The 23,801-nt window shown below is 47.9% G+C and overlaps 1 protein-coding gene across 1 annotated transcript in view; it reads right to left on the reverse strand.

Moving 5' to 3' along the window:
• CWF19L2 (CWF19 like cell cycle control factor 2) overlaps positions 1-23,801 on the reverse strand; it is a 926,849-nt gene that overhangs the window by 523,556 nt on the left and 379,492 nt on the right. Inside the window, exon 9 of the mRNA XM_085621485.1 lies at positions 11,525-11,621. Coding sequence (XP_085477611.1) covers positions 11,525-11,621 — 97 coding nt within the window. The remainder of the gene's footprint in view (positions 1-11,524; positions 11,622-23,801) is intronic.

The raw sequence follows: 23,801 nt of genomic DNA on the forward strand, positions 1-23,801 counted from the left end.
AAAAACCAAAGGTTTCAAAAACGTTATAGTTAGGGATTAGCATTTAAAAAACCTTGCAAATTCACTGAAAAAACCATAGGTTTCACACACGTTATAGTTAGGAATTAGCATTTAAAAAACCTTGCAAATTCAATGAAAAAACCAAAGGTTTCACACATGTTATAGTTAGCTGGACATTTCACTCGTAAAAAACCAATGAAATTCCCCCGTTATAGTTAGTTCAGCTAACTATAACCCGCGCGCCCGCAATGCACTGCTGATGACGTCACATATTACATCACTCATGACATGGTCAGTGACATCACTCATGACATCACTGATGACATCTCAAATGACATCACTGATGACATCACTGATGACATCATCCTTGTGATAGAGTGACAGACCACCTCTTCCCCTAATATAACCTTTGATACAAACACTTAAAAAAAGAGAAATTTTAATTTTAAAAACAATGGACATACCAATACCGGTTACAACAACCTATACAGTAATTCTAAGATCCACATACACATCCACTCATTCACCAACAGCCCTATACAGTCACTCATACATGTACTCACTCATCATATGTACTCATACACCTATACACCCTGTTACACAATGCCACTCATCCATAGAGTTACTCACACACATAGTCACTCATGCTAATAAAGAATCAAACATCCATTTACTTGCATATAGTTATACACACACCACCACACTTACTTCTACGGAAACTTACACATACTTAGTCTTTTAAACAATCACTTATAGAAACACATACTTATTCATACAGGAACTCTTTCAATCTCTCACTCTCACATATACTCACTTATATACACCAATAGTCACATATACTAGTTTAAAACATATGTAGTTACTCATAGAGACACTATTGAGACAGTCATTCACTCACTAACACACCCATGCACACACTCATGCACCCATAGAGTCCTGCACACATGCTGTCTTCAACACATACAAAGACTGAGTCATTCATTCATGCACCTATGCACTACGTAATACCCCCCACGAACCATGCAGACACTCAGACTGATACTCAAAAACCAACTAATAACCTATATAGACACCCATGTAGCTACTCACCAACCCATGCAGCCACTTATACACAAAGTGAGAGACTGATTTTTTTTTTTTTTTTTTTTATAAAACTTTTTATTGGCATTTGTAGTAAACACATAGCAAATATATGCACTTATGGACTTACAGTAAACATATACCCTTGGATCATCGTATACAGATGTGACTAGTGTAGTCATACACAAAGTGAGAGACTGATACAGATATTTACATATTTAAACATTACTCACTAAGCCATGAATTCACTATGATACACTTAGTCAGTTACACAATCAATTTTTCAAAAACAAATCATCCATTTAGACACTTATATACCCATTTATTCTTCCATCGACCTTGAGATATACATATATAAAACATATTTAATTTTCAGAAAAACACACATTCACTGGATGATGTCATCAGTGATGTCATTTGAGATGTCATCAGTGATGTCATGAGTGATGTCACTGACCATGTCATGAGTGATGTAATATGTGACGTCATCAGCAGTGCATTGCGGGCGCGCGAGTTATAGTTAGCTGAACTAACTATAACGGGGGAATTTCATTGGTTTTTTACGAGTGAAATGTCCAGCTAACTATAACATGTGTGAAACCTTTGGTTTTTTCATTGAATTTGCAAGGTTTTTTAAATGCTAATTCCTAACTATAACGTGTGTGAAACCTATGGTTTTTTCAGTGAATATATATATATATATATATATATATATATATATATATATATATTATCTACTGGCGGTCGCCAGTAGTTAGTTATAGTTAGGACCGTGTTTCCATAGGAAATCCGCAACATTCTATTTGGAATAACTTTGGCGCCGGTTGACGAATCCTCGCGAAATTTTCAAAATAGGTGGGGCGCTCCGCTCCGCTCCTACCCTGAAAGTCTCGGCGGGATTCGTCAAGCGGGGGGTGAGAAAAAAGGGGGGTCCCAAAACGCGTTTTCCCCATGCAATTATCCATAGGGACCTTTAGTCCAAGGTACAGCCCGAACGGTGTCAATCTGTTCAGTAGTTCCTGAGAAAATCAAAAGTAAAATCATATATATATGTGGGCGGAGCCTAACCACACATCTCATCCTGAGATCTGATTGGCTGTCAGCACTTCATCCAAGAAGTGTTGGCAGCCATCTTGGGACCAATATACATGATAGCACCTCATTAAAAAGCATTACAGTTAATAGAAGGTTTTAAGACTTTAGTTACTTTATAAATCATTTGTTGATGGTACCATACTCATTTTAGGAATTGTGGTATGTTCTAAGGATTTCACCATGTGAAAAAGCCTTCTGCTGGGATATCATGAATCATGTTTGAGAGAAAAATATTTTCTCATGCTTTTCCCACAGAGGTTTGGAAGGTGATCTATAAGCTAAACTGAGAGCTTATTTTCTGTAAATTCACATTATCTTTCTCAGTCATGTGAGAATGAAGTCTGACATTCCCAGTAAAACATGTACATCCAACAAGGGCAGAGACTGCCAGTTGATTCCTTTGTGTTCTACTGCAGCTTCCCAGAGTGTTCCAAAGAACAACTAGAGCGCTAACAGTCCTACTTATGATAAACGTATGGCACACCTGAAGCCATCTTGCTTGGATTAAAGTGGTAACTCTTAAAACATTTAATTTAAAAAGGAACAAAATGAGGGGGTTCATTTTTCCATAAAAAGTATGATTAGTGCTGCAGAAAGAAACATTTGGGCACATTTTGAGTGACTTCTCAAATCCTCTTCTATTTCATTAAAAGATTCTGACATGCAGACTGAAACATGCACTTTCAATACCAGCAGCAGTTTTCCCTGGTGAGCAGTAGCTTTACTACAGTGATCTAATGAGCAAAAAGAGTGCTAACATTCTGAATTTATGGCAAATGTGTGACACATCTGAATGCCTTCTTGATGGAATCAAAGTAAAAAACTGAAAGTATTTCCTACTGAGGAGACTGCAGTAAATGAGGAAATTAGGAAACTTCATAACAAATAAAGTCTCCCAAGATGGCCACCAGAGACAAAAGAGCCCAAATGTAGCCCAAATATCACCCAGATGTAGCCCAAGTATAGCCCAATGACAGAATGTCCCAGAGTGTTCTTAAAAACAACTAGAGCGCTTACTGTCTTCATTATGACGAAAGTATGGCACACCTGAAGCCATCTTGATTGGAATAAACTGGTAACACTTAAAACATTTAATTTAAAAAGGAACACAATGAGGGGGTTCATTTTGCCATAGAAATTATGATTAATGCTGAAGAAAGAAAATGAGGGCACATTTTGAGTGACTTCTCAAATCCTCTTCTATTTCATTAAAAAATTCTGACATGCAGACTGAAACATGCACTTTTAATACCAGGAGCAGACTTCCATGGTGAGCAGTAGTTTTACTACAGTGATCTAATGAGCAACTAGAGTGCTAACATTCAGAATGTATGGCAAATGTGTGACATATCTGAATACCTTCATGATGAAATCAAAGTAAAAAACTGAAATCATTTCCTACTGAGGAGACTGCAGTACATGAGGAAATTAGGAAACTTCATAACAAATAAATATCCCAAGATGGCCACCGGAGACAAAAGAGCCCAAATGTAGCCCAAAATCACCCAGATGTAGCCCAAATATAGCCCAATGACAGAAGTGTGCAAAACACTTATTATTTTGTGTTTTTGCAGTGTTATATAGTGCAGACTTGTCAGGTATTGGAGTGCTTTACATGAGCATTGGTTATATCACACAAGAACAAATTCATTTTGGTTGTAGACATGAGGAGACTAAGTGATTTGACCAGAATCACAGAATGTCGAGCTGAAGCAGAAACTCCAACCTGGTTCCCCAGTTGCAAAGTCTGCAGTTCTGGAAGTAACACCACATCCTCTCCCCTAAGTGCAACATTTAATCAAGTGGTCAACTGGATAAAAAAACAAAGATAACAAATAATTTAAAAGTGCTTTGTCGCTATTTGAAAACTCAGAAAATATGTCCTTATTTCAGTCTTTTAGAGTACTAACCATAATTTTGATGCCAATAAGACGCTCTCATATATGTAATTTCTAAAGGAAATGCTCTAGGTATTACAGTTTTGATTACATCAAGATGACGTCAGGCGTTCCACACTTTTTTAATAAATATACAATGTTAGCAATCTAGTTGTTCATTAGGATACTGTTGAGAGCCAGGGGCACGGACTCTGAAAATTGAAGGCAGGTAGGAGGGTGCAAAGGCAACAATTTAACCACACTGAGCAGGCAGGAAGGGCCGTGGCAGCACAAAAGACTATGGAGGGCAGTGGAAAGGGGGGCAGGGGCAACAAACCAACAATACAGGACTTGCAAGAGAGGCTGTGGCAATGTAATAGACCATTGTCGACAGAAGGAAGAGGCAATGGTAGTACAACCATACATGCCAACAGACCCGATTCAGCCAGGAAACGTCCAATGTTTTTAAGCTCAAATGGGCTTTATTTGATCTGTCTCCTGTCTACAATCTCCTCTTTTTCAATGTAACTCAAAGGGGAAAATCAATACCCCAGTTTTTTTTCAAAATCTCCCTCTTACCAAGTTCAAAATGTTCGCAAGTATGGTACATTGGATCATGGAAGGAAATGGGGTAGGGACATGGACTTGGATAACAGAGGACAGGAGGGACATGGAGAGGTGCACCAAACTGACCCTGCAGGGCAGGCATCAGGGTTTGCAGCAGCACAATACACCACACAGGGCATGCAGGACGGGAGTGCAGCACAACAATCCATAGAAAGCAAGAGGGAGGGGACAGGACCATGCACATGGACAACAGAGAACAGAGGGGCAAATGGCAATGGTAGCTAGCTGACCATAATGGACAGACAGGAGAGAAAGCTGCAGCATAACAGACCATAAAGGGCAGGAGGGATGGATCAGGGGCATTACAATGGAACAGACAAGCCAGGAGGGAGGGAGTAGGGGTCTGCACGTGTAAACAGAGGGCTGGGGGCAAGGGGGCAGGGCAGGAGCAGCAAGATAGCCATGGAGGTCAGGCAGGATGGCCACTAGAAGCAAGACACACCATGAAGAGCAACAGTGAGACTGTGATGGAATACACACAGACCATGGAGGGAAGGTGGGAGGGGGTCAGGGGCAGCTAACTGACCACACAGGGAAGGTGGGAGGGGCCATGGCAGCACAGAAGACCATGCATGGCAAGTGGGAGGGTTAGTGGCAGCACAATGGCTATGATGGGCAAGAAGGAGGGTGCAGGGGCATGCACAAAGGACGATGGAGGATAGAAGGGAGGGTCAGGACCTGTGCACAGACAAGAAAGTTCAGGGTAAGGGGCCTCACAACAGACTGCACGGGGCAGGCAGGAGGAGCAGTTGCAGCACAACAGACCAGGGAGGGCAGAAGGGTGTGGCAGTACAATGGACCATGTAGGACAGGAGGAAGAGGATAGGGGCATGGCACGTGGACAGGCAGGGTGGAGGTGGCAGGGACAGGTTACAGTCATCTGACAATGCTAGGCAGGTGGGAGGGGAGTGGCAGCTCAACAGAACACTCAGAGTAGATAGGAGTGGCAGGTCCATGGAACATGGTGGGCAAAAAGGATGGAGCAGGGGCATGCACAAAGACATCGGAGGGCAGGGGGAAGGAGAATAGGGGCAGCAAGCTAAGCACAGAGGCTAAGCAGGAGGTCAATGATGGGGCATAGAATTGGGCAATGGAGGGCAGGAGGAGTGGACTGGTACATCATACTAAATTGAGGGCAGTGGCAGCACATCAGACCATGCATGGCAGGAGGGAGGAGGCTAGTCCATGGATTCACACAACAGAGGATAGGGAGGAGGGGGATGGGGCAGCAAGCTAACTGTTCAGGGAAGGCGGGTATTAGGAACTTTATTGTTTTTAAAACGTGTGTCTGTGCGAACTACTTAAAATATGAACAAGTATGCCTCATGATCTCACTTTTATTCAGGAAGAAGGGGACGTTTGTGACTGTGACTCCGGGCTCACTTGGCAGAAACACCCCCTGACCCTCCACCCCTATCGCAAAATGTAATGCCCGTGAAAAGGGTAGGTGAACACAGTGTTATATAGAACATAGTCCTGAGAGCACGATTGAAAATGAAAACTAGATATAGTGTATGGTATAAACTATGCACCAAAAAGTGTGATATAAGATGAACCGGGCGTGAAATATAATATGCAATACATTGTGCGCAATGACAGATTCATTGGAGAGCGCGAGATAGCACAGGCACTAGCGTGTGCTATGCGATACGCGCCTTGGAGTGTAATATGCACAGGGCAGTGTTGTGTAACCTAACTAGTCTGTAAAGTTGTAATATAAAATATGTGCTGGGGAGTGTAACGTTGCATATGCACTGTGACAAAGATATGGATCCCAGATTGTAATATGTATGGCACAGCACTGTGCGTTATAACATAGGCATCGAGGAAGGCACGTTAGATGGGGCAATATAACCCGTGCGAAGACAAGTGTGGCATGACATATTCACGGGGTGGTGTTACAGTGCACATGGGCTAGAGAGTGTCATAGCATATGCACTAGCTGGTGGAATACAACACAGAGGTGTGTGGCACTCAGCAGGCAATGGTGGGTGTAACACAGCATTGGGCTCTGCCAGGAGCGCGCTGTGACTCTCAAGTGATGTTCGTCCCCTTTTCACAGAGTAAAATAAAAAGTATTACACATCCGGCAGTGGATGTGTGTTTTATTAACCGTGAGGGGGGTTTCTTGCATAGTTTTTGTCGAATTTTTGTCGAATCCCCTTTGAATGGCTTGGTGTGCATGTGTATTAAATGTGCCCGTCAATAGCTACCCATGTTTGTATAAATAAACGACAAGGGTGTCTACCGGGATTAGGCACGGTAGGGCATCAGACATGTCAGAGCTTCACTAGTGGTGTAAATACATTCCACGTGGATTCATTGTATGCATAGTCGCCTTTTAATGAATATCACGCAAATCGTCATGGTGATAGGTACGTACGGTTTATCCAGCATGTCCTATGTGTGTCTATAAATATATATTTTTTAAAAATAATAAAAAACAGTGGCCGGCCCTGGGTATTGGGGTCAAAAAAATATAATTAGGAGACAGGCCCTGGGGGATGGGGTCATCAGGGCCAATAAATTAGAATAAGAAGGGGAACCACACAGCCCCCCTTCTTAAAAAATTAAAATAAATAAAAGACTGGCATCGTGCCGGAGGCCACGCCCCCTCTTTGCAGCACTCTGCAAACGCGCCCCCTGGCGAGTTGTAAGTTGGGGAATTAATTCCTCTTCAATACTGAGGGTCCCTGAGGGCCAACTAGCCCAACAGGCATCTCCAGTATGCGCCAGGGAGCTGCGCTGCAGACAGGTGTTCTGAGGCCAAGCCCCTTTTTACACCTCTCTGCAACGCAGCTCAGTGGCGCTTACTGGAGGTACCTAGTGGTCTAGTTTGACCCTAGGGACCCTTAGGATTCAAGGGGACTTAATCTCTCAACTTAGAACAGCCACAGGGCGCGTTTACACAGTGGTGAAGGGAGGGGACGGGGCCTGAGGTGACGTGTGCAAACACGCACTATGGCACGTTTTAAATTGGGGATATAATTTCCCTTCAATACTGAGGGCCCCTGGGGGCTAACTAGCCCACCAAGTCCTTCCAGTAAGCGCCACTGAGCTGCATTGCAGAGAGGTGGTCCAGGCCGAGCCACTTTTTACACCTCTCTGCAACGCAGCTCTGTGGCACTTACTGGAGGTACCTAGTGGGCTAGTTGGACCCTAGGGACCCTCCGGATTCAAATGAACTTAATCTCCCAACTAAAAACAGACACAGGGCGTGTTTACACAGTGGTGAAGGGAGGTGACGGGGCCTGAGTTAACGTGTGCAAAAACGCCCTGTGGCCTGTTTTAAGAGGTAGTTTTAATCCCCCTGCCCTATTATATAGTAGGGGCTTACAGAGGAGGTCATGCTAATCACAGGGGGACCCCAACGCATAATGTTCCCTAGTGTATGTAGGTGTTTTCACTGTATTCTAAGTGTCTTTTAACATAGCACTGGCTCTAGGACTGGTTAGTCAGACTCAGTTACCACCAGTATCCCTCTGAAAAAGTTGAGGGTACAGGATGATTTTGCAACAAGGCTTCTTTCTGCTCTTCTTTTTGTTCTTTCTGCACGTTATCCTTCTTCCTGCACTTTTCTTCGTCTTTGAGGACTTCTGTTGCTTCTTTCTGCACTTCTTTTTTTTCTTTCTGTGCATTTTTTCTTCTTTCTTCACATGTCCTATCTCTGTAGGCATAGTTAGAAATTAGCATTTAAAAAACCTTTGAAATTCACAAAAAAAAACATAGGCTTCAGGCACGTTATAGTTAGGAATTAGCATTTAAAAAATCTCAAATTCACTGAAGAAACCATAGGTTTCAGGGGTGTTATAGTTAGCTGGACTTTTCACTTGTACAAAACCATTGAAATTCCCCCGTTATAGTTAGTTCAGCTAACTATAACTCGCGCGCCCGCAATGCACTGCTGATGACGTCACATATTACATCACTCATGACATGGTCAGTGACATCACTCATGACATCACTGATGACATCTCAAATGACATCACTGATGACATCACTGATGACATCATCCTTGTGATAGACCTCCTCTCACCCTAATATAACCTTTGATACACACATTCAAAAACAGAGACTAAAATTTTCAAAACAATGGACATACCAATACCAGTTACAACAACCTCTTCAGTAATTCTAAGATCCACATACACATCCACTCATTCACCAACAGTCCTATACAGTCACTCATACATGTACTCACTCATCATATGTACTCATACACCTATACATCCTGTTACACAATGCCACTCATCCATAGAGTTACTCACACACATAGTCACTCATGCTAATAAAGAATCAAACATACATTTACTTGTATATACAGTTATACACACACCACCACACTTACTTCTACGGAAACTTACACATACTTAGTCTTTTAAACAATCACTTATAGAAACACATACTTATTCATACAGGAACTCTTTCAATCTCTCAATCTCACATATACTCACTTATATACACCAATAGTCACATATACTAGTTTAAAACATATGTAGTTACTCATAAAGACACTATTGAGACAGTGATTCACTCACTAACACACCCATACACACTCATCCACCCATACAGTCCTGCACACATGCTGTCTTCAACACATACAAACAGTGAGTCACTCATTCATGCACCTATGCACTACGTAATACCCCCACCGAACCATGCAGACACTCAGACTGATACTCAAAAAAACAACTAATAACCTATATAGACACCCATGTAGCTACTCACCAACCCATGCAGCCACTTATACACAAAGTGAGAGACTGATACAGATATTTACATATTTAAACATTACTCACTAAGCCATGTATTCACTATGATACACTTAGTCAGTTACACAATCAATTTTTCAAAAACAAATCATCCATTTAGACACTTATATACCCATTTATTCTTCCATCGACCTTGAGATATACATATATAAAACATATTTAATTTTCAGAAAAACACACATTCACTGGATGATGTCATGAGTGATGTCATTTGAGATGTCATCAGTAATGTCATGAGTGATGTCACTGACCATGTCATGAGTGATGTAATATGTGACGTTATCAGCAGTGCATTGCGGGCGCGCGAGTTATAGTTAGCTGAACTAACTATAACGGGGGAATTTCAATGGTTTTGTACAAGTGAAAAGTCCAGCTAACTATAACACCCCTGAAACCTATGGTTTTTTCAGTGAATTTCTGAGGTTTTTTAAATGCTAATTCCTAACTATAACGTGCCTGAAACCTATGGTTTTTTCTGTGAATATATATATATATATATATATATATATATATTTTTTTTTTTTTGTAATGTATTTTTTCATGTATTTCCTGTTTGTGCTTTTTCATTGATCTGCAGTTTAGTAATATAAGTTTCATATTAATAAACGTCAGCTCGTCATTACTCCGGCCCCGGATGGCAAAGTGACAAGTAGTGCAGTAAAGTGAGGGTGAATCTACTGACATAATATGGCGACAGCTGTCTGCAACCTTAGGGCGGAGGGCCAGTAGATCATAGGAGGTATAATGGATAGGTCTGCTTTTGTTACTGGCAGTAGAGGATAAAGGGGCAGGGGTTCTGGCCCCGTGCCCTGGCCGGCCTCGGACAGGCGCAGACGGGCTTGCCTTTGGCGCGCCTTCGGCGCGCCGCCGGCGCGCCCGCTGCGCGGACGGGATGGTCCATTGTTTTTATACATGTGAGGAGGAGGATGGAAGGGAGGAACAACTAGACCGGCAGCCTTACCCTGCTAAAAATGGCGGTTGAGGGAAAACGAGTGCTCAGAAGCCAGCGCCCAGCAGCAGCAGCGTGGTGTCAGGGCAGGAGAGTAGACAGCCTCGGAGCGACACCAAACTCGCAGCGAGGTAAAAATACTAATTAAAACGGCATATTAAAATATGTACACCATTTAAAAAAGAGTATGTAAATAAGTGCGGTGCAGTCTGATAATAATTTAAAAACGATCCCAAATGTAAAGAAGAGCAGAGAACCCCCGGCTTCCGCCTCAGGGGAGAAACAAGCAAAACAAGCAAAATTGCTGTGGTTATGTACTTTGTGCCAGGGGTGCACACTGCTTCAGGTGTTATTTCATTGGTCATATCGAGAATTACATATTGATAACACTTTTCCTGACATTTCTGAGGTCGCTATGGTACAGTGATAAGATGTGTTATTAGCTCGGAATGATTGTCCTTGAGCACGAATAGCTCTTGTGATAAGGGTTGGAAATACCTGGTGTACGCGGCTAAGAATGCTGATGCTTCTATTGGATGGCCAAGCCATGAATAAACCATGATCACTGTACTGTTCTCGTAAACCAATAAATACATAATTTTCTAAAAAGTAGACTCTGAAAAAATAAGCTGCTAAGAATAATTTAGGGTGATGTGCCCTAAACTGAAATAAATTAGCCCTTCACATTAAAGCACTAACAGGGGCCACACAGACACTTGCGATATAAATGATACAGTTTCACACGTATAAATACCCATTTCATGCTTTGGTCCTAAGAAAGCTGATGAATAAAGAAATAAGAAGTGAACAGCCATGATTCTTCTAAAGGAAACTGACATCCTGGCGGCCCTCCGTTACCAGCAATATCTATGTGCCTTTATCTTTAAGGGACTGCTTCTTTGTTAAATAACATGCATTCCTAATCCGCTGGCGAACAAATCTGCAATAAACAGTATTTTAAAATGTTCTTAATAATGGTATTTACTCATGTATTTAGATGAAATATTTTAAACAATATATTAAAGTTCTCTGTTTGTCAACTATTTTAAAACCAATATGAAGTAACTGTAAATGCTAAGGCACATGACAGATGACGAAAATAGAGCAAATTTCAGAAGCCTTACCATATTTCCCATCAGCTCTGCCTTGACAAGCTTGGCTCCCAATTTGTTCAGCTCCTCTTCGCTGAGGACATGAATGGACTCTTCATCTGACTCATGTCTACATAAAGCCCAACACAAATGAAAGAAAGAATAAAACAAAAAGTACGGATGTCAGGTTAAGTCAAAAGTTTATGGAAAAAGAATTAGTTATACTCCCAATTCAGCATTTAAAAATCATGATGTTATCAGAATGGACGTATGCATAATTACGATGCATAACAAGAAACCATTTACGCATTTTGGACTTTAATGTGTGACGTGCATGGAAAAAATTTCAACGGCACCCATACTGCAACCTTTCACTGTATGCCGCAAACTCCAGCACTAACAAGCTGCACACATTAGCAATAACAACAGATTTATAATGTGCCTCACTGCAGCATACTTGTTGGGACTGCAAAGTCCTCTTCATAGTAAAGGATGTGTAACCATGCCTTGAGTGCCAAGCTATACTGTTGTCTGGATCGCTAATGCTGATTTTTGTTGTCAATGGTAAACACTGACCATGCGAGTGCGCCATGACGTAGGCTTGTCTCATGGACTGCGGTCTTGTTGGAACGGGAGGGGCTCCCAAAGCGCTATCCTACCAAGCGTTAAGAAGCACGAGCAGTTGGTGGCAGCATAGCATACCGTGTAATGAGAAGCAGGAGTGAACAGTTCCGTTTTAACTCGTGTCATGTACAGCCTCACTCACTTTTTAAAATTCTCCTGCTGAATGCTTAATTCGCCCCTTTGCCTAGATCGGTTGGATGTGAAGTGCTGCGCAGCTCAGGAGTGGTGACATTTTACCCTGAATGTATGCATGTCTGAGAAGAGTACAATACATGGATCGTGCTGTGCAGTGTGTGCATGGTGAGTGCATGTACTGAGCATGTGTACCTGCAAGGCATACAGTCCATGAAGGATGCAGTGTTATTCAGCATGCACATGGTGAATATGCGTGCTGGATGTTTGTGCGCCTGCAAGTAGCACAATACGGAAAAGCCACAATGCCGTGCAGTGCACGCAAAGGGAATGTGTGTGATGAGTGTATGTGTGCCTGTGGTGGTATAATACATGAAGGTAACAGTGCTGGACAAGTGTGTGTTGCACTGAGTGCAAGCGTGCCTGTAAGGGGGCAACGCCTGCTAGTCTCTCTGCTAGGTGAGGACACATCACACAGAGAAAGCAAGACCACCTGCCTTGGAGCACAAGCCCCTGCATGCTTGTCAAAACCAGTGCGCCCTGTGAGGAAGAGGACAGCCTTGGAGGGAACAAGGTCCAGTGGGGAACCCTGTCGACTGGACCCCAGGTCAAAGGAACCGGATGCTACACTGAACTGATCGTTGCCTGCCTGGTGACCCCTGTATGCCAGGAGAGGGCCGCCATGAAGATAGCCTTGGCAAAGATTGCAGTGTGGGAAAGGTGGAAGCTTGCTTGGCACCGTTGCAGTGACCCCACTGTGCCAAGAGGGGCTGCTGTGGAAGAGACTGCATTGCGGAGAAGGGCCAAAGCTTACGCAACACCACAGCGGCAACTCCATGTGCCAGGATAGGCTGCAGTGGAAGAGACTGCATGCGATAAGAGCCGTAGCCTTCCGTAGCAGCTGTACGACAACCCTGTATGCCAGTAGGGTCTGCTAAGAGTACTTGTGCCATGTTGACTGGGCAGGAGCCCATAAACTGTAAGCAGTGGTGACCCATAGGTCACCAGGAGCAAGGAGGACTGTGACTGACCAGACCTCGTAGAATAAGTGAGAATGTCATGAGAGCATCGCCACACCAGCTCAGGATCGAAGGAGTGCATCGGACTCACCCCCCCCCCTCTTCAGAAGCGTGGAATATTACTGTGCAGGAAAACCTACAATCGCTGCCGGAGTGCAGCCGTGCAGGGTGGGTGGTGGGGAAAAGAGAGAGTGCAGCTGCTGAGTCCACGTGCAGCTGACTCACCTCATTGTCAGCAGAGCCGCTGTGAGCGCCCAAGGTCGTTGGATGTGAAATAAGCTGTGATGGCTATCAGTAACTCCTTCACATCTACAGAGTCGCGCAATATATGGGGAGGTAGTCGCCATCGAGGGGTAAGGCGATCTAGGTTTGTGTGTCTTTGCAGAAGTAGCTCCAGATGAGCGTGGACTGAGATGGAGATGTCGGACATAGAGATAGATATAATGTCTCGTACAAGCGAGTGGAAGAGAAAAAAAATAATCTACGCGTGAATTTGAACGGTGTATATAGGAATAATCTGAGTAATCTCGCACATCCCGAGAGTGGTAGCGCCAAGCATCTATAAGGCCTAAGTTGGTGAGGGTTTGCTTTAATGCAGCAGACATTGCCCCAGCGCCCTGGAAAGAGCTAGAGCTACAGTCTGCGTCTGGGTCCCATACTAAGTTAAAATCACCACCCAGTATTAATTGATTCCCTTCATGTGTTGCTTGACCTCTCAACAGGTTTCGGAGGAAAAGATCTTGCGCTTGGTTGGGTGCATATATGTTGAGGAGGGTGAGAGGTCGTGCCACATATTGGATGTCGACTTTAATGTATTGCCCCTCTCTATCTCTCTTACATCCACTTGTCCTAACCTTGTACAGTATTGCAACCTCAGCAGTCTTGGTTGAGGAGGATGCCCAGTATTGCTTTGGGTACCTGGGGTGGGTCATGTGTTGCGTGTTCGATTGCAGGAGATTAGTCTCCTGCAGAAATATGATATCCGGGTCTTTATTGAGCAAGTAGCACCAGATCTGGCTGCTTTTATTGGGCGCGTTGAGGCCCTTCATGTTAAGGGAAAGGATTTTAACACAGGGATTGGTGCCCATTAGTGGAGTAAGATATGGTTACTAGAGATTTAGCATTTGTCTATAAAAAGACTAATCCCATCTGATGCCAGCCTCCCTCCCGAAGTTTGCGATCGTAAGTAAGGTTTGGCGTTGCCAGGGGAGGGGGAGGGTCTAAATGGATCCATGAAGGTAAAGTCCAGAGCCCTTTCCAGTAAAGAAGAGCTTCAATAAGTCCTGTATTGCATTTATCTCCAGACATGGGGGCAGCCCGCGTCAAGTTTGCCTTCTACTCCCACCCCCGTTGTACTGTGAAGGAAACAAAAAGGAGGGAAAAAGGAAGAATAATAATGATAAAAGGCCAACAGGGCTGACAGGTTCCATTCTAGTCCATGAATGGCCCCAGCGCTGAAGCATGGGGCATTCAAGAAAAGTCACTCTCCTATGGGTAGGATTGGATAGGGCGGGCTAAAGAGAGAATACGTCTCAATTCGAGGTCCTTGTATCCCGCTGCCAGCCTGCGTCAGAGCAAGGAGGGGGGGCCCCTTCATTACATTCCGGTCTGTATTTGTCGCTGGGTTCATGACTGAGGTAAGTCTGCTAATAAGAGAAGGTGTCAGGGTTCAGCTGCTGAGTCTTTCTATATAGTTGTTCGCAGATGCATAGATTTTAGATGCCGCCCCTCATTGCTTGTGACAGGTGTGCTAAGCTATTGGCATGCTTTGGATATGCTAGTGGTGCATAGTTTGAGTGCTTCCGGCGAACAAACTAAGTTATTCAAAGGCTGCAGGGGAAGGAGTGGGTGACTTTCCATCTTCCATGGTTCGGAGGTGTTTTATGATGTTTTGCTTGGTTTGGGTGGAGGACTGTTCCCTGGCCTGGGCCCCCTGCCGCAGCATGAAAACCGTGGACCACCCCGAGCATGCAGATTCTCTAACTGAGGGGTGCAGAGGAGAGGGGCTGGCCTCCCTAGAAGGCACGGAGAGCTGCAGGACTTGTTTGGCTTCCTGTAGGAACACTTTACTCGGCGTTTACCCTCCCAAGTGAAGATTAGGGCAAAGGGGTGGGCCCCATTGATATTCAATGTCCATGTTGCGTAGCTTATCCGTGATTGGTTTGAAGTCCCTGCGCCGTTGCAACGTCCCTGGGGCTAGGTCTTGATAGAGTTGGATATTGTATCCCTTATACATTAGTTCTGACTTGCTTTGAGAGGCTTTTAATATTGCTTCTTCTTCCGTTAAGAAATGTACCCCTGTTAGGATATCTGGCACAAGATCGGGCACCCCGGGGAAAAAACTGCTACTCGATGCACTCTATCCAAGGCAGGTGGGGAGGCGTATCATCCCCTCTAATCTTGTTGAGTATTTCCGCAGTGAACACCATAATATCTGAGCCCTCTGCTCCTTTAGGAACACCTCTGATTCGGAGATTGTTTCTCCTGCTCCTGTTTTCTAAATGCTCCTGCTTTATCTGGAGCTCATATGTTGTTCTTCCAACACAGCCATTCGCTTCCAGAGATTTTCCTGCTCTTCTGTCCGAGTATCCACAGTGCATTCTAGATCATCGACTCGTTCTGCAATCTAAGTGATCTCTCTTATGTTCTTTGAGGCATGAGATCCAATCTCTTATTTAATTTCTTGAAGGAAGGTGTTCATGTAGGCTTGTGTGATCGGGTCGGTCGATTCTTCCAACAAGGACGTCATGGGAGCAAGATTTGGGAGGCCAGATTTGTGCCACAGGGAAGTAACTGAATTATCTTTGGTCAGGCTTGGAGTGGTGTCATTACCCACTTTGGTGCGCGGCATAGTCCATAGAGTGTGCCCCTTTACAAGAGCCACCTGGTCACCTTCACCGCCTCTAGGCGTCTTTGTTACAGCCCCTGGTGGCCCTAACAGGCAGCGATTAGTGTGGTGTTCCAGCTGCGTGATGTACCCTGGTCAGGGGTTGCCAAGGCCTCAGTCTACCCCGAACGCGCCAGGCCCTGGTAGGATTCCGGAATACAGTGACCAAGAGGGGCCCAACACCGGAGAGAAGAGCCCCGCCGTTACTAGCAATGCGCTGGGGGTGTTCAGGGCGAGGCAGGCTCAGACAGGGGGCCCCAAAGCTTCGCTGAGAAGGCCGGGAGGGCGTATCTCCGTCTGTTGTAGAGTAGTGGGGCCTATGCCGCGCCCCAGATGCTAAAGGGGAGACAGGGGGAAAGCCATGTCAACTTCCTGATCCCGCCATTGAACCCCCAGTGTTTAGAGGTGTCATCAACACTCAGGTGAGTTTACTCTCCTATGTAAGGGCCCAGGCTGATTAACTTGGCGACAGGCCCAAATTGCTGGCGAGCAGTGCCCTAACAGAGGTGGGGGTGCAATAACACTGCACAAACTAGCAGTCGATCACCGCTCATCTTTTCCGTGTGAGCAGCTTTCTGCAAGGGGTCCTTGTCCCCGGAAGTTCCAAATCTCTCAGATCGCCTCTCTTCGGGGCATGATCCCAGGCCCAGCACCACGCCTCACCCCCTAGGGAGTCCCTCAGGTCCCAACACGCTCAATGCAGGTTTAATTTCCCAGCTGTAAATGACGCAGTTCTATGGGGCGATGACTGGTATGGCTCCTATCTGGTATTGCCTCACTCGGATCAACAGTTTTCAGCTGGGCCTTCAGGGCGGTCCAGGGAGCACCCAGACCCCGATTCCAGACAGCAGGTGGGGGATTTTTAATTGCCAATGTCTGCTTCCATGGGGGCCTATGTGCGCAGTGGGCCAGTTACGATGCCGATGGCCGCCTAGGCTGCAGTTCTCCTACCTCGCTTTTGGTAGCCGCAGGGCCAAGCGCCTCTTCCAGGTCAGGCCCGCCTACTCGCCGTCAACTGGTACCCTCTCATAGGTGTGGGGATCGCCCTCCCCCGTAGCCTCTCGCCCCCCTGCAGTCCCGTGGAGGCAGGCCCCTCATTCCGTACAAGGCCGCCATCAGGCCCCGGAATCGCGGGCCGAAAGTCGCTGGTCTCTGCTGAGGAGGTGCTAGGATCTCTCGGGAGCACCTCCGTCGCTAATGGTGTTGCGGCCTTGGTCATTCTGCCTGCCTCAGCACAGCTATCCACCCTGCTCAGTGGCGCGGCCATGGATCTCAGAATGGCGGCTGCAGTCCGGTGGCTAACTCCGACCCGTAGACTGTCCACTGCCTCTTCAAGTGTACAAGGAGCCCTCGGGGGGAGCGCCCCGGCGTCCTGATGCTGCAAATATGGCTTCAAAACTGGATTTCGGTCTATCAGGGTCAACAGGCCAATAAAACGAGGGGGTGGAGTAGCAATTATTTTTAGGGAGCAGTTCACAGCAACTTTGCATCCTACTTCCACTCCCTTTCATGACGCTCTTCACTTTGCCCTCGAACTCAGCCCTAGGTCGACCTTCAGAGGCATTTTACTGTACCGTCCTCCAGGCGCTAGAAGTACTTTTGCTCAGAATCTAGACAGTCTTCTTGAACCAACTCTTTTAAACAATGAGTTCACTATCCTCGGAGACTTCAACTTTTATCTCGAAGATAAAGATGACAGGGAGACGGGTGCTCCACTAGACACACTGGGGGCCGTAGGCTTAGCTCAGCTAGTACAGACTCCCACGCATGAAGCTAGGCATAAGTGAGACGGCATCTTTACCTCGGTGGAAGGACTTGCACTAAAAGAACCCCTCCCACTGACATGGACAGATCATTTGCTAGTCAAGTTCATCCTCCCAGTCCCCATTGTTGGGCACGGGGAGACTACATTGCCCCCTCCTTCTATGTATATAGAGTCAATCAATCAATCAAAACATTTGTAGAGCGCACCACTCACCCGTGAGGGTCTCAAGGCGCTGGGGGGGGAGGGAGGGGGGGGGGAAGAGTGTTGCTACTGCTCGAATAGCCAGGTCTTGAGAAGCCTCCTGAAGGTTAGTAGTTCCTGGGTCTGCCGTAGGAGGATGGGCAGGGTGTTCCAGGTCTTGGCGGCAAGGTGGGAGAATGATCTGCTGCCGGTGGTCGCTCTTTGGATGCAAGGGCGAGGTCGGCGGAGCTGTCGGTTCGGGGTGTAGAAGGTGAGTCGTCTGTTGAGGTATGCCGGTCCGGTGTTGTGGAGCGCCTTGTGTGCGTGGGTGAGGAGCTTGAAGGTGATTCTCTTGTTGACGGGAAGCCAGTGTAGGTCTCTCAGGTGTGGTGTAATGTGGCTGTGGCTGTGGCAAGGGATGTCGAGGATCAGGCGTGCAGAGGCGTTCTGTATACGTTGTAGTCGTTTCAGGAGTTTGGCCGAGGCTCCTGCGTAGAGGGCATTTCCGTAGTCCAGCCTGCTGCTGACAAGGGCCTGGGTGACCGTTCTTCTTGTTTCGGTGGGGATCCACCTGTAGATCTTGCGGAGCATGCGGAGGGTGTTGAAGTAGGAGGACGAGACGGCGTTGACTTGCTTGGTCATGGAGAGTGTTGAGGCGGTGAGGGGGGTCCTTGGTGAGGGAGAGGATTAGATGGGTGTCGTCAGCGTAGGATATGATGTTGAGGTCATGTAGTAGGGCGACGTGGGCGAGCGGTGCCATGTAGACGTTGAACAAAGTCAGGCTGAGGGATGATCCTTGGGGTACTCCGCAAATGATCTTGGAGGCTTTGGAACGGAAAGGGGGGAGGCGGACACTCTGGGTTCTGCCGCATTGTCTTGGATCCCTGCGTTGTGGAGGCATGTGCGTAGGGTGCGGTGGCAGACAGTGTCGAAGGCGGCTGATAGGTCCAGGAGGATGAGGGCCGTGGTTTTGCCGTTGTCCAGCAGGGCCTTGATGTCATCGGTGGCGGCGATGAGGGCAGTCTCGGTACTGTGGTTGCTGCGGAACCCGGACTGGGACGGGTCCAGGATGTTGTTCCCCTCGAGGTAGCGGGTCAGCTGTCTGTTGACAGCTTTCTCAATGACCTTCGCCGGCAGCAGGGAGATGGGCCGGAAGTTCTGGAGGTCCCTTGGGTCCGCCTTGGGTTTCTTGAGTAAGGCGTTGATCTCGGCCTGCTTCCAGCTCTCCAGGAAGGTCGCGGTCTCCAAGGAGATGTTGATGGCCTTGCTGAGATGGGGTGCGATGGTGGCACTGGCTTTGTTGAAGATGTGGTGTGGGCATGGGTCTGACGAAGAGCCGGAGTGGATGGTGTTCATGATTTTGATGGTGTCGTCGTCTATGTAGGTCCAGGCAAGCAGGAGATCGATGTGGGTGGGGGCTGCGGGGTCTGAGGTGTCAGGAGGTCAGGAGGTCAGGTTGTTGAAGCTGTCGTGGATGTCTGCGATCTTGCGATGGAAGAAGGTGGCAAGGGAGTCGCACAGGTCTTGCGATGGTGGGATGTCGTTGGTGTTGGAGCTGGGGTTGGGGAGTTCCTTCACTATGTTGAAGAGCTCTTTGCTGTTGTGCGTGTTGTCGTCGAGTCGGTCCTTGAAGGAGACCCTTTTGGCGGATCTGATGAGGTGATGGTGTCTACGGATAGCGTTCTTGTGGGCTGCGCAGCTGTCTGGTGTTTGTTAGCGGTGCCATTTCTGCTCTAGTGTACGGCAGGTTTGCTTGGAGGCCTGGAGGTCTGTGGTGAACCAGCTGATTTTCTTGTTGGTGTGTCTGTTGGAGGGTTTCTTGATCTGGGCGAGAGTGTTGGCGCAGTTGTCGATCCAACGCCTGAGGTTGCGGGCGTCTGTGTCGGCGGGGTCGGCTTCGGGCGAGGGTGGTGTTTAGCTGGTCTTCGGTGATTTTGCTACAGCTGTGGCGGGAGATCTGTTGAGTGATGTGGTGCATGGTGGGTTTCCAGTAGGTGAAGTGGATGCAGCGATGGTCGGTCCAGTGGAGCTCGGTGGTGTGGCTGAAGGTGATGTGGGGGCTTGCAGAGAAGATGGGGTCAAGCGTGTTGCCAGTAGAGTGGGTGGGCATTGTGACCAGCTGTCTGAGTCCGAGGTTGGCGAGGTTGTCAATCAGGGTGGTGGAGTTAGTGTTGTTGTTGTTCTCAAGGTGGAAGTTCAGGTCTCCGAGGAGGATGTAGTCTGTGGAGGCGAGGGCATGCGGGCTGACTAAGTCGGCGATGGAGTCGCCGAATTGAGGCCGGGGTCCGGGGGGTCTGTAGACGAGAGTTCCTCTGAGGGTGGTGTTGGGATCAGTGTGGATCTCGGTGTGGATCTGGAAGTGCAGGTGTTCGGCGGTGCTGAGGGTGTCATCGGTGTTGGTCGAGACCCTGAGGGTGTTCTTGTGGATGATGGCAATTCCACCTCCTATTCCGTTGGTGCGGTCCCTGCGGGAGATCTTTTAGCCGTCCGGGATGGCTATGGCGATGTCGGGTGCCGAGGAGGCGTTCAACCAGGTCTCTGTCAGGAGGGCGACGTCCGGAGAGGATGTGTCGAGTCCCAGAGTGCGTGCGGAGCGTGTGTTCAGTAGTATGCATCTGAGGTGGTTGCGTCCGGCAGGAGAAGGGTCCTTTGGTGTGTGTTAGACCCGGCCTTGTGGCGTGGCCATCCCTGACCCCTAGCCACACACCCTGACCCATGTACCTCATTCAGCCCCCGAGTACACGGCCTAGCCGGTCCTTCCCGCCAGAACCCACACACACCCGACCCGGACTTCCCCGTCCGTGCCCTCCATCTTCCCAGCACCACAGGGCCCGCGTGCCCACTTCATGCACCTACGATGGCCGCCCGGCTCCAGCGCAACCCCGGCCTAGAGGCGCCGCCCCGGCTGGAGGACATCGCGCTCCCACGGAGTGAGAGAGGGAGGAGCAGTTTCCATCGCACCTCTGACCTCCCCTTGGGAGATGGGTTTCGATCGGCCCTCGGGCCTCCCTGAGGGCTGGCTCCACGCCTGCTGCGTGTCTGGGACTCCTCCCGACCCGGCCCTGAAAGGATCAAAGGACGACCTGGCAGGAAACTCCAACAAGCGACCCCCAGGTGCTAAGACTCCTGCCTACACGGACTCCGGACATCAAAGAGGAGTTGACCTATAACAAGGGGTGCTCTGGGACTATCTGGCAGATTCGACTCTGGAACGACGAGAGCCCTGCTGACGTGGTCGCGGCTCCCCTGAAGATCGTAAGACCTCCGACCTTGTGCTTGAGCCCTGCTGAGTGACTCGCGGCTCCCCTGAAGATCGTAAGACCTCCGACCTTGTGCTTGAGCCCTGCTGAGTGACTCGCGGCTCCCCTGAAGATCGTAAGACCTCCGACCTTGTGCTTGAGCCCTGCTGAGTGACTCGCGGCTCCTAAAGACTCCCTCGGTCCGGCTGGACCCCAGTGACCACAGCGTATCCCCCAGCTCGAGGATTGCGGGCTGTGCGCCGGGTACGTCCCTGCATTGATCCGGATCCCCAAAGACTGTCCCACTTCCCCTTATCCCTACCAAGACTCTCTGAGCCCGTGCTAAATTTGTAAATATCCACCTTGTTGATCATAGAGATCCTACGAAGCTGATTAGATAAAGATCTGTTCCCAAGAACATACAGTGTGGTGTCTCTTTGTCGTGTGGTGCAGTGTGTACGATCCTAGACACGAGACTCTTCCCCTGAGGAGTCTCCCGCCAGTGCCCGGCTACGATACCCCGAGGGCAGGTCTCAGGGTGCTCAGGTACCCTCCCTGTCTCCTCTGAGGTCGCCTTCTAACAGTGTGCTTCGGGGCGGCCAGGAAGCAGGTGTGCGGTTATCCGGCATGGAGTGCCTGGAGGGTGCTGGCGGCATAGTGGCATCGGGGTGTTCGCGGGGGCCAGGGGTCTGGGGCTGGGTGGGGTCCAGGGGCGGATGGGCGCAGACGGGCTTGTCTTCGGCGTGCCAGCGGCACGCCCACTTCGCGAGGCCGCCATATAAGGGGAGGTGGGAGGGAGGAGTAGCTGGGAAGCGGGGCGGCGGGTGGCGAATGGGCGAGCAGGGGGGGCGGGCCACAGGCAACGCAGTGGCGGGAAAACGGGAGGGTAGAGCGGGCAGAGGATACAGAAGGCAAAAAAAGGGGTACAAAACAATACAACAGTGCAGAAGAAAATAAAAGACAAAATACAATTACTGACAAAACAGGAGCAGAAGCACAATTACGGCAGGGCCACGAACTCCAAGCAGGCAGCAGCAGCGGGCTCAGGGGCAACGACACACAGGTGGTGCTGTGCGGCGTGGGGAGCGACCTGCCTGAGAACAGGGTCAAGGGTTGCTCTCCTCACCATGCAGCGGCCGCCATATAAGGGGAGGTGGGAGGGAGGAGTAGCTGGGAGTTGGGAGCAGGGCGGCGAATGGGCGAGCAGGGGGGCGGGGACGCAGCGGTGTGAAAACAGGAGGGTAGAGTAGGCAGGGGATACAGAAGGCAAAAAAAGGGGTACAAAACAATACAACAGTGCGGAAGAAAATAAAGGGCAAAATACAATTACTCACAAAACAGGAGCAGAAGCACAATTACGGCAGGGCCACGAACTCCAAGCAGGCAGCAGCAGCGGGCTCAGGGGCAACGACACACAGGTGGTGCTGTGCGGCATGGGGAGCGACCTGCCTGAAAACAGGGTCAAGAGTGGAATAAAGTAGATAAAACGACCCTCCGAGCACATTTGGAGGACTCATGACCACTACTAAATGTTCATCCAGAGTTAGCTGTCATTGACTACACCAACTGGCTTAACGACGCAGTTAAGGCCCCGGTGCCTACAAAAAAAACCTCAGGGAATAGGAGTATCCCTTCTGCCCACTGGTTTTCGGACGCACTGCGGAAGGAAAAGCAAAAGAGCCGTGGACTAAAAAGGTGTTGGAGAACGAACTACCACACAGCCGAAAGAGAGGCATATAGAACCACCCTAACAAAATATAAAAGCCTCTTGATATCAGAGAAAAGGGACTTTTTCATAAACAGACTGAGAAAGCAAAAAACTCCTCTGAAGAATTATTTGTGGTAGTAAATAAGCTAGCCGTACCCAAGAACACAGGGATTAAGGGCAACCAAATGTTTTGTGACGATATTGCAGCAGCCTTTAAAGCCAAAGTCCTGGACATTTTTAAGGTCTTTGAGGATACATCAGCCCACCTTCCCATCACTCAAACAGGAAGTCCTGAGTCTAAAAATAACACCCTTCTCTGTTACTCCCCTACGTCTTCAGAGGCAGTGGAAAAATATATAAGAGAAGCAAAGTCTAGGTCTCCTGACCCATGCCCGCCGGCGTCTCTGAAAGAAATAGCGGGAGTGGTGAGCCCTGAACTCACAGAAATCTTCAATTCTATGTTTAACTCTGGCAATTTTCCAACCAGATGAAAAGACTCCTCCATCCTTCCACTGCTAAAAAAAACAATCTGGATGGATCTAACCCGAACAACTATCGTCCTATAGCCCGGCTGGCGCTGCCAGCCAAAATAATCGAAAAAATAATGAATACTCAGCTATCCCAATTTATTTGTGAAAACAATCTGCTCGATCAGTCCCAGTTTGGCTTCAGTCACGAACATAGTATGGAAACTGCACTCATCAAAGCCACTGAGGAGATCAGAGAGGTGATGGATAGAGGAGGTACAGCCGCCCT

The sequence above is a fragment of the Triturus cristatus genome, chromosome 8 (assembly GCF_964204655.1).
Source record: "Triturus cristatus chromosome 8, aTriCri1.1, whole genome shotgun sequence".
Taxonomy (NCBI): domain Eukaryota; kingdom Metazoa; phylum Chordata; class Amphibia; order Caudata; family Salamandridae; genus Triturus; species Triturus cristatus.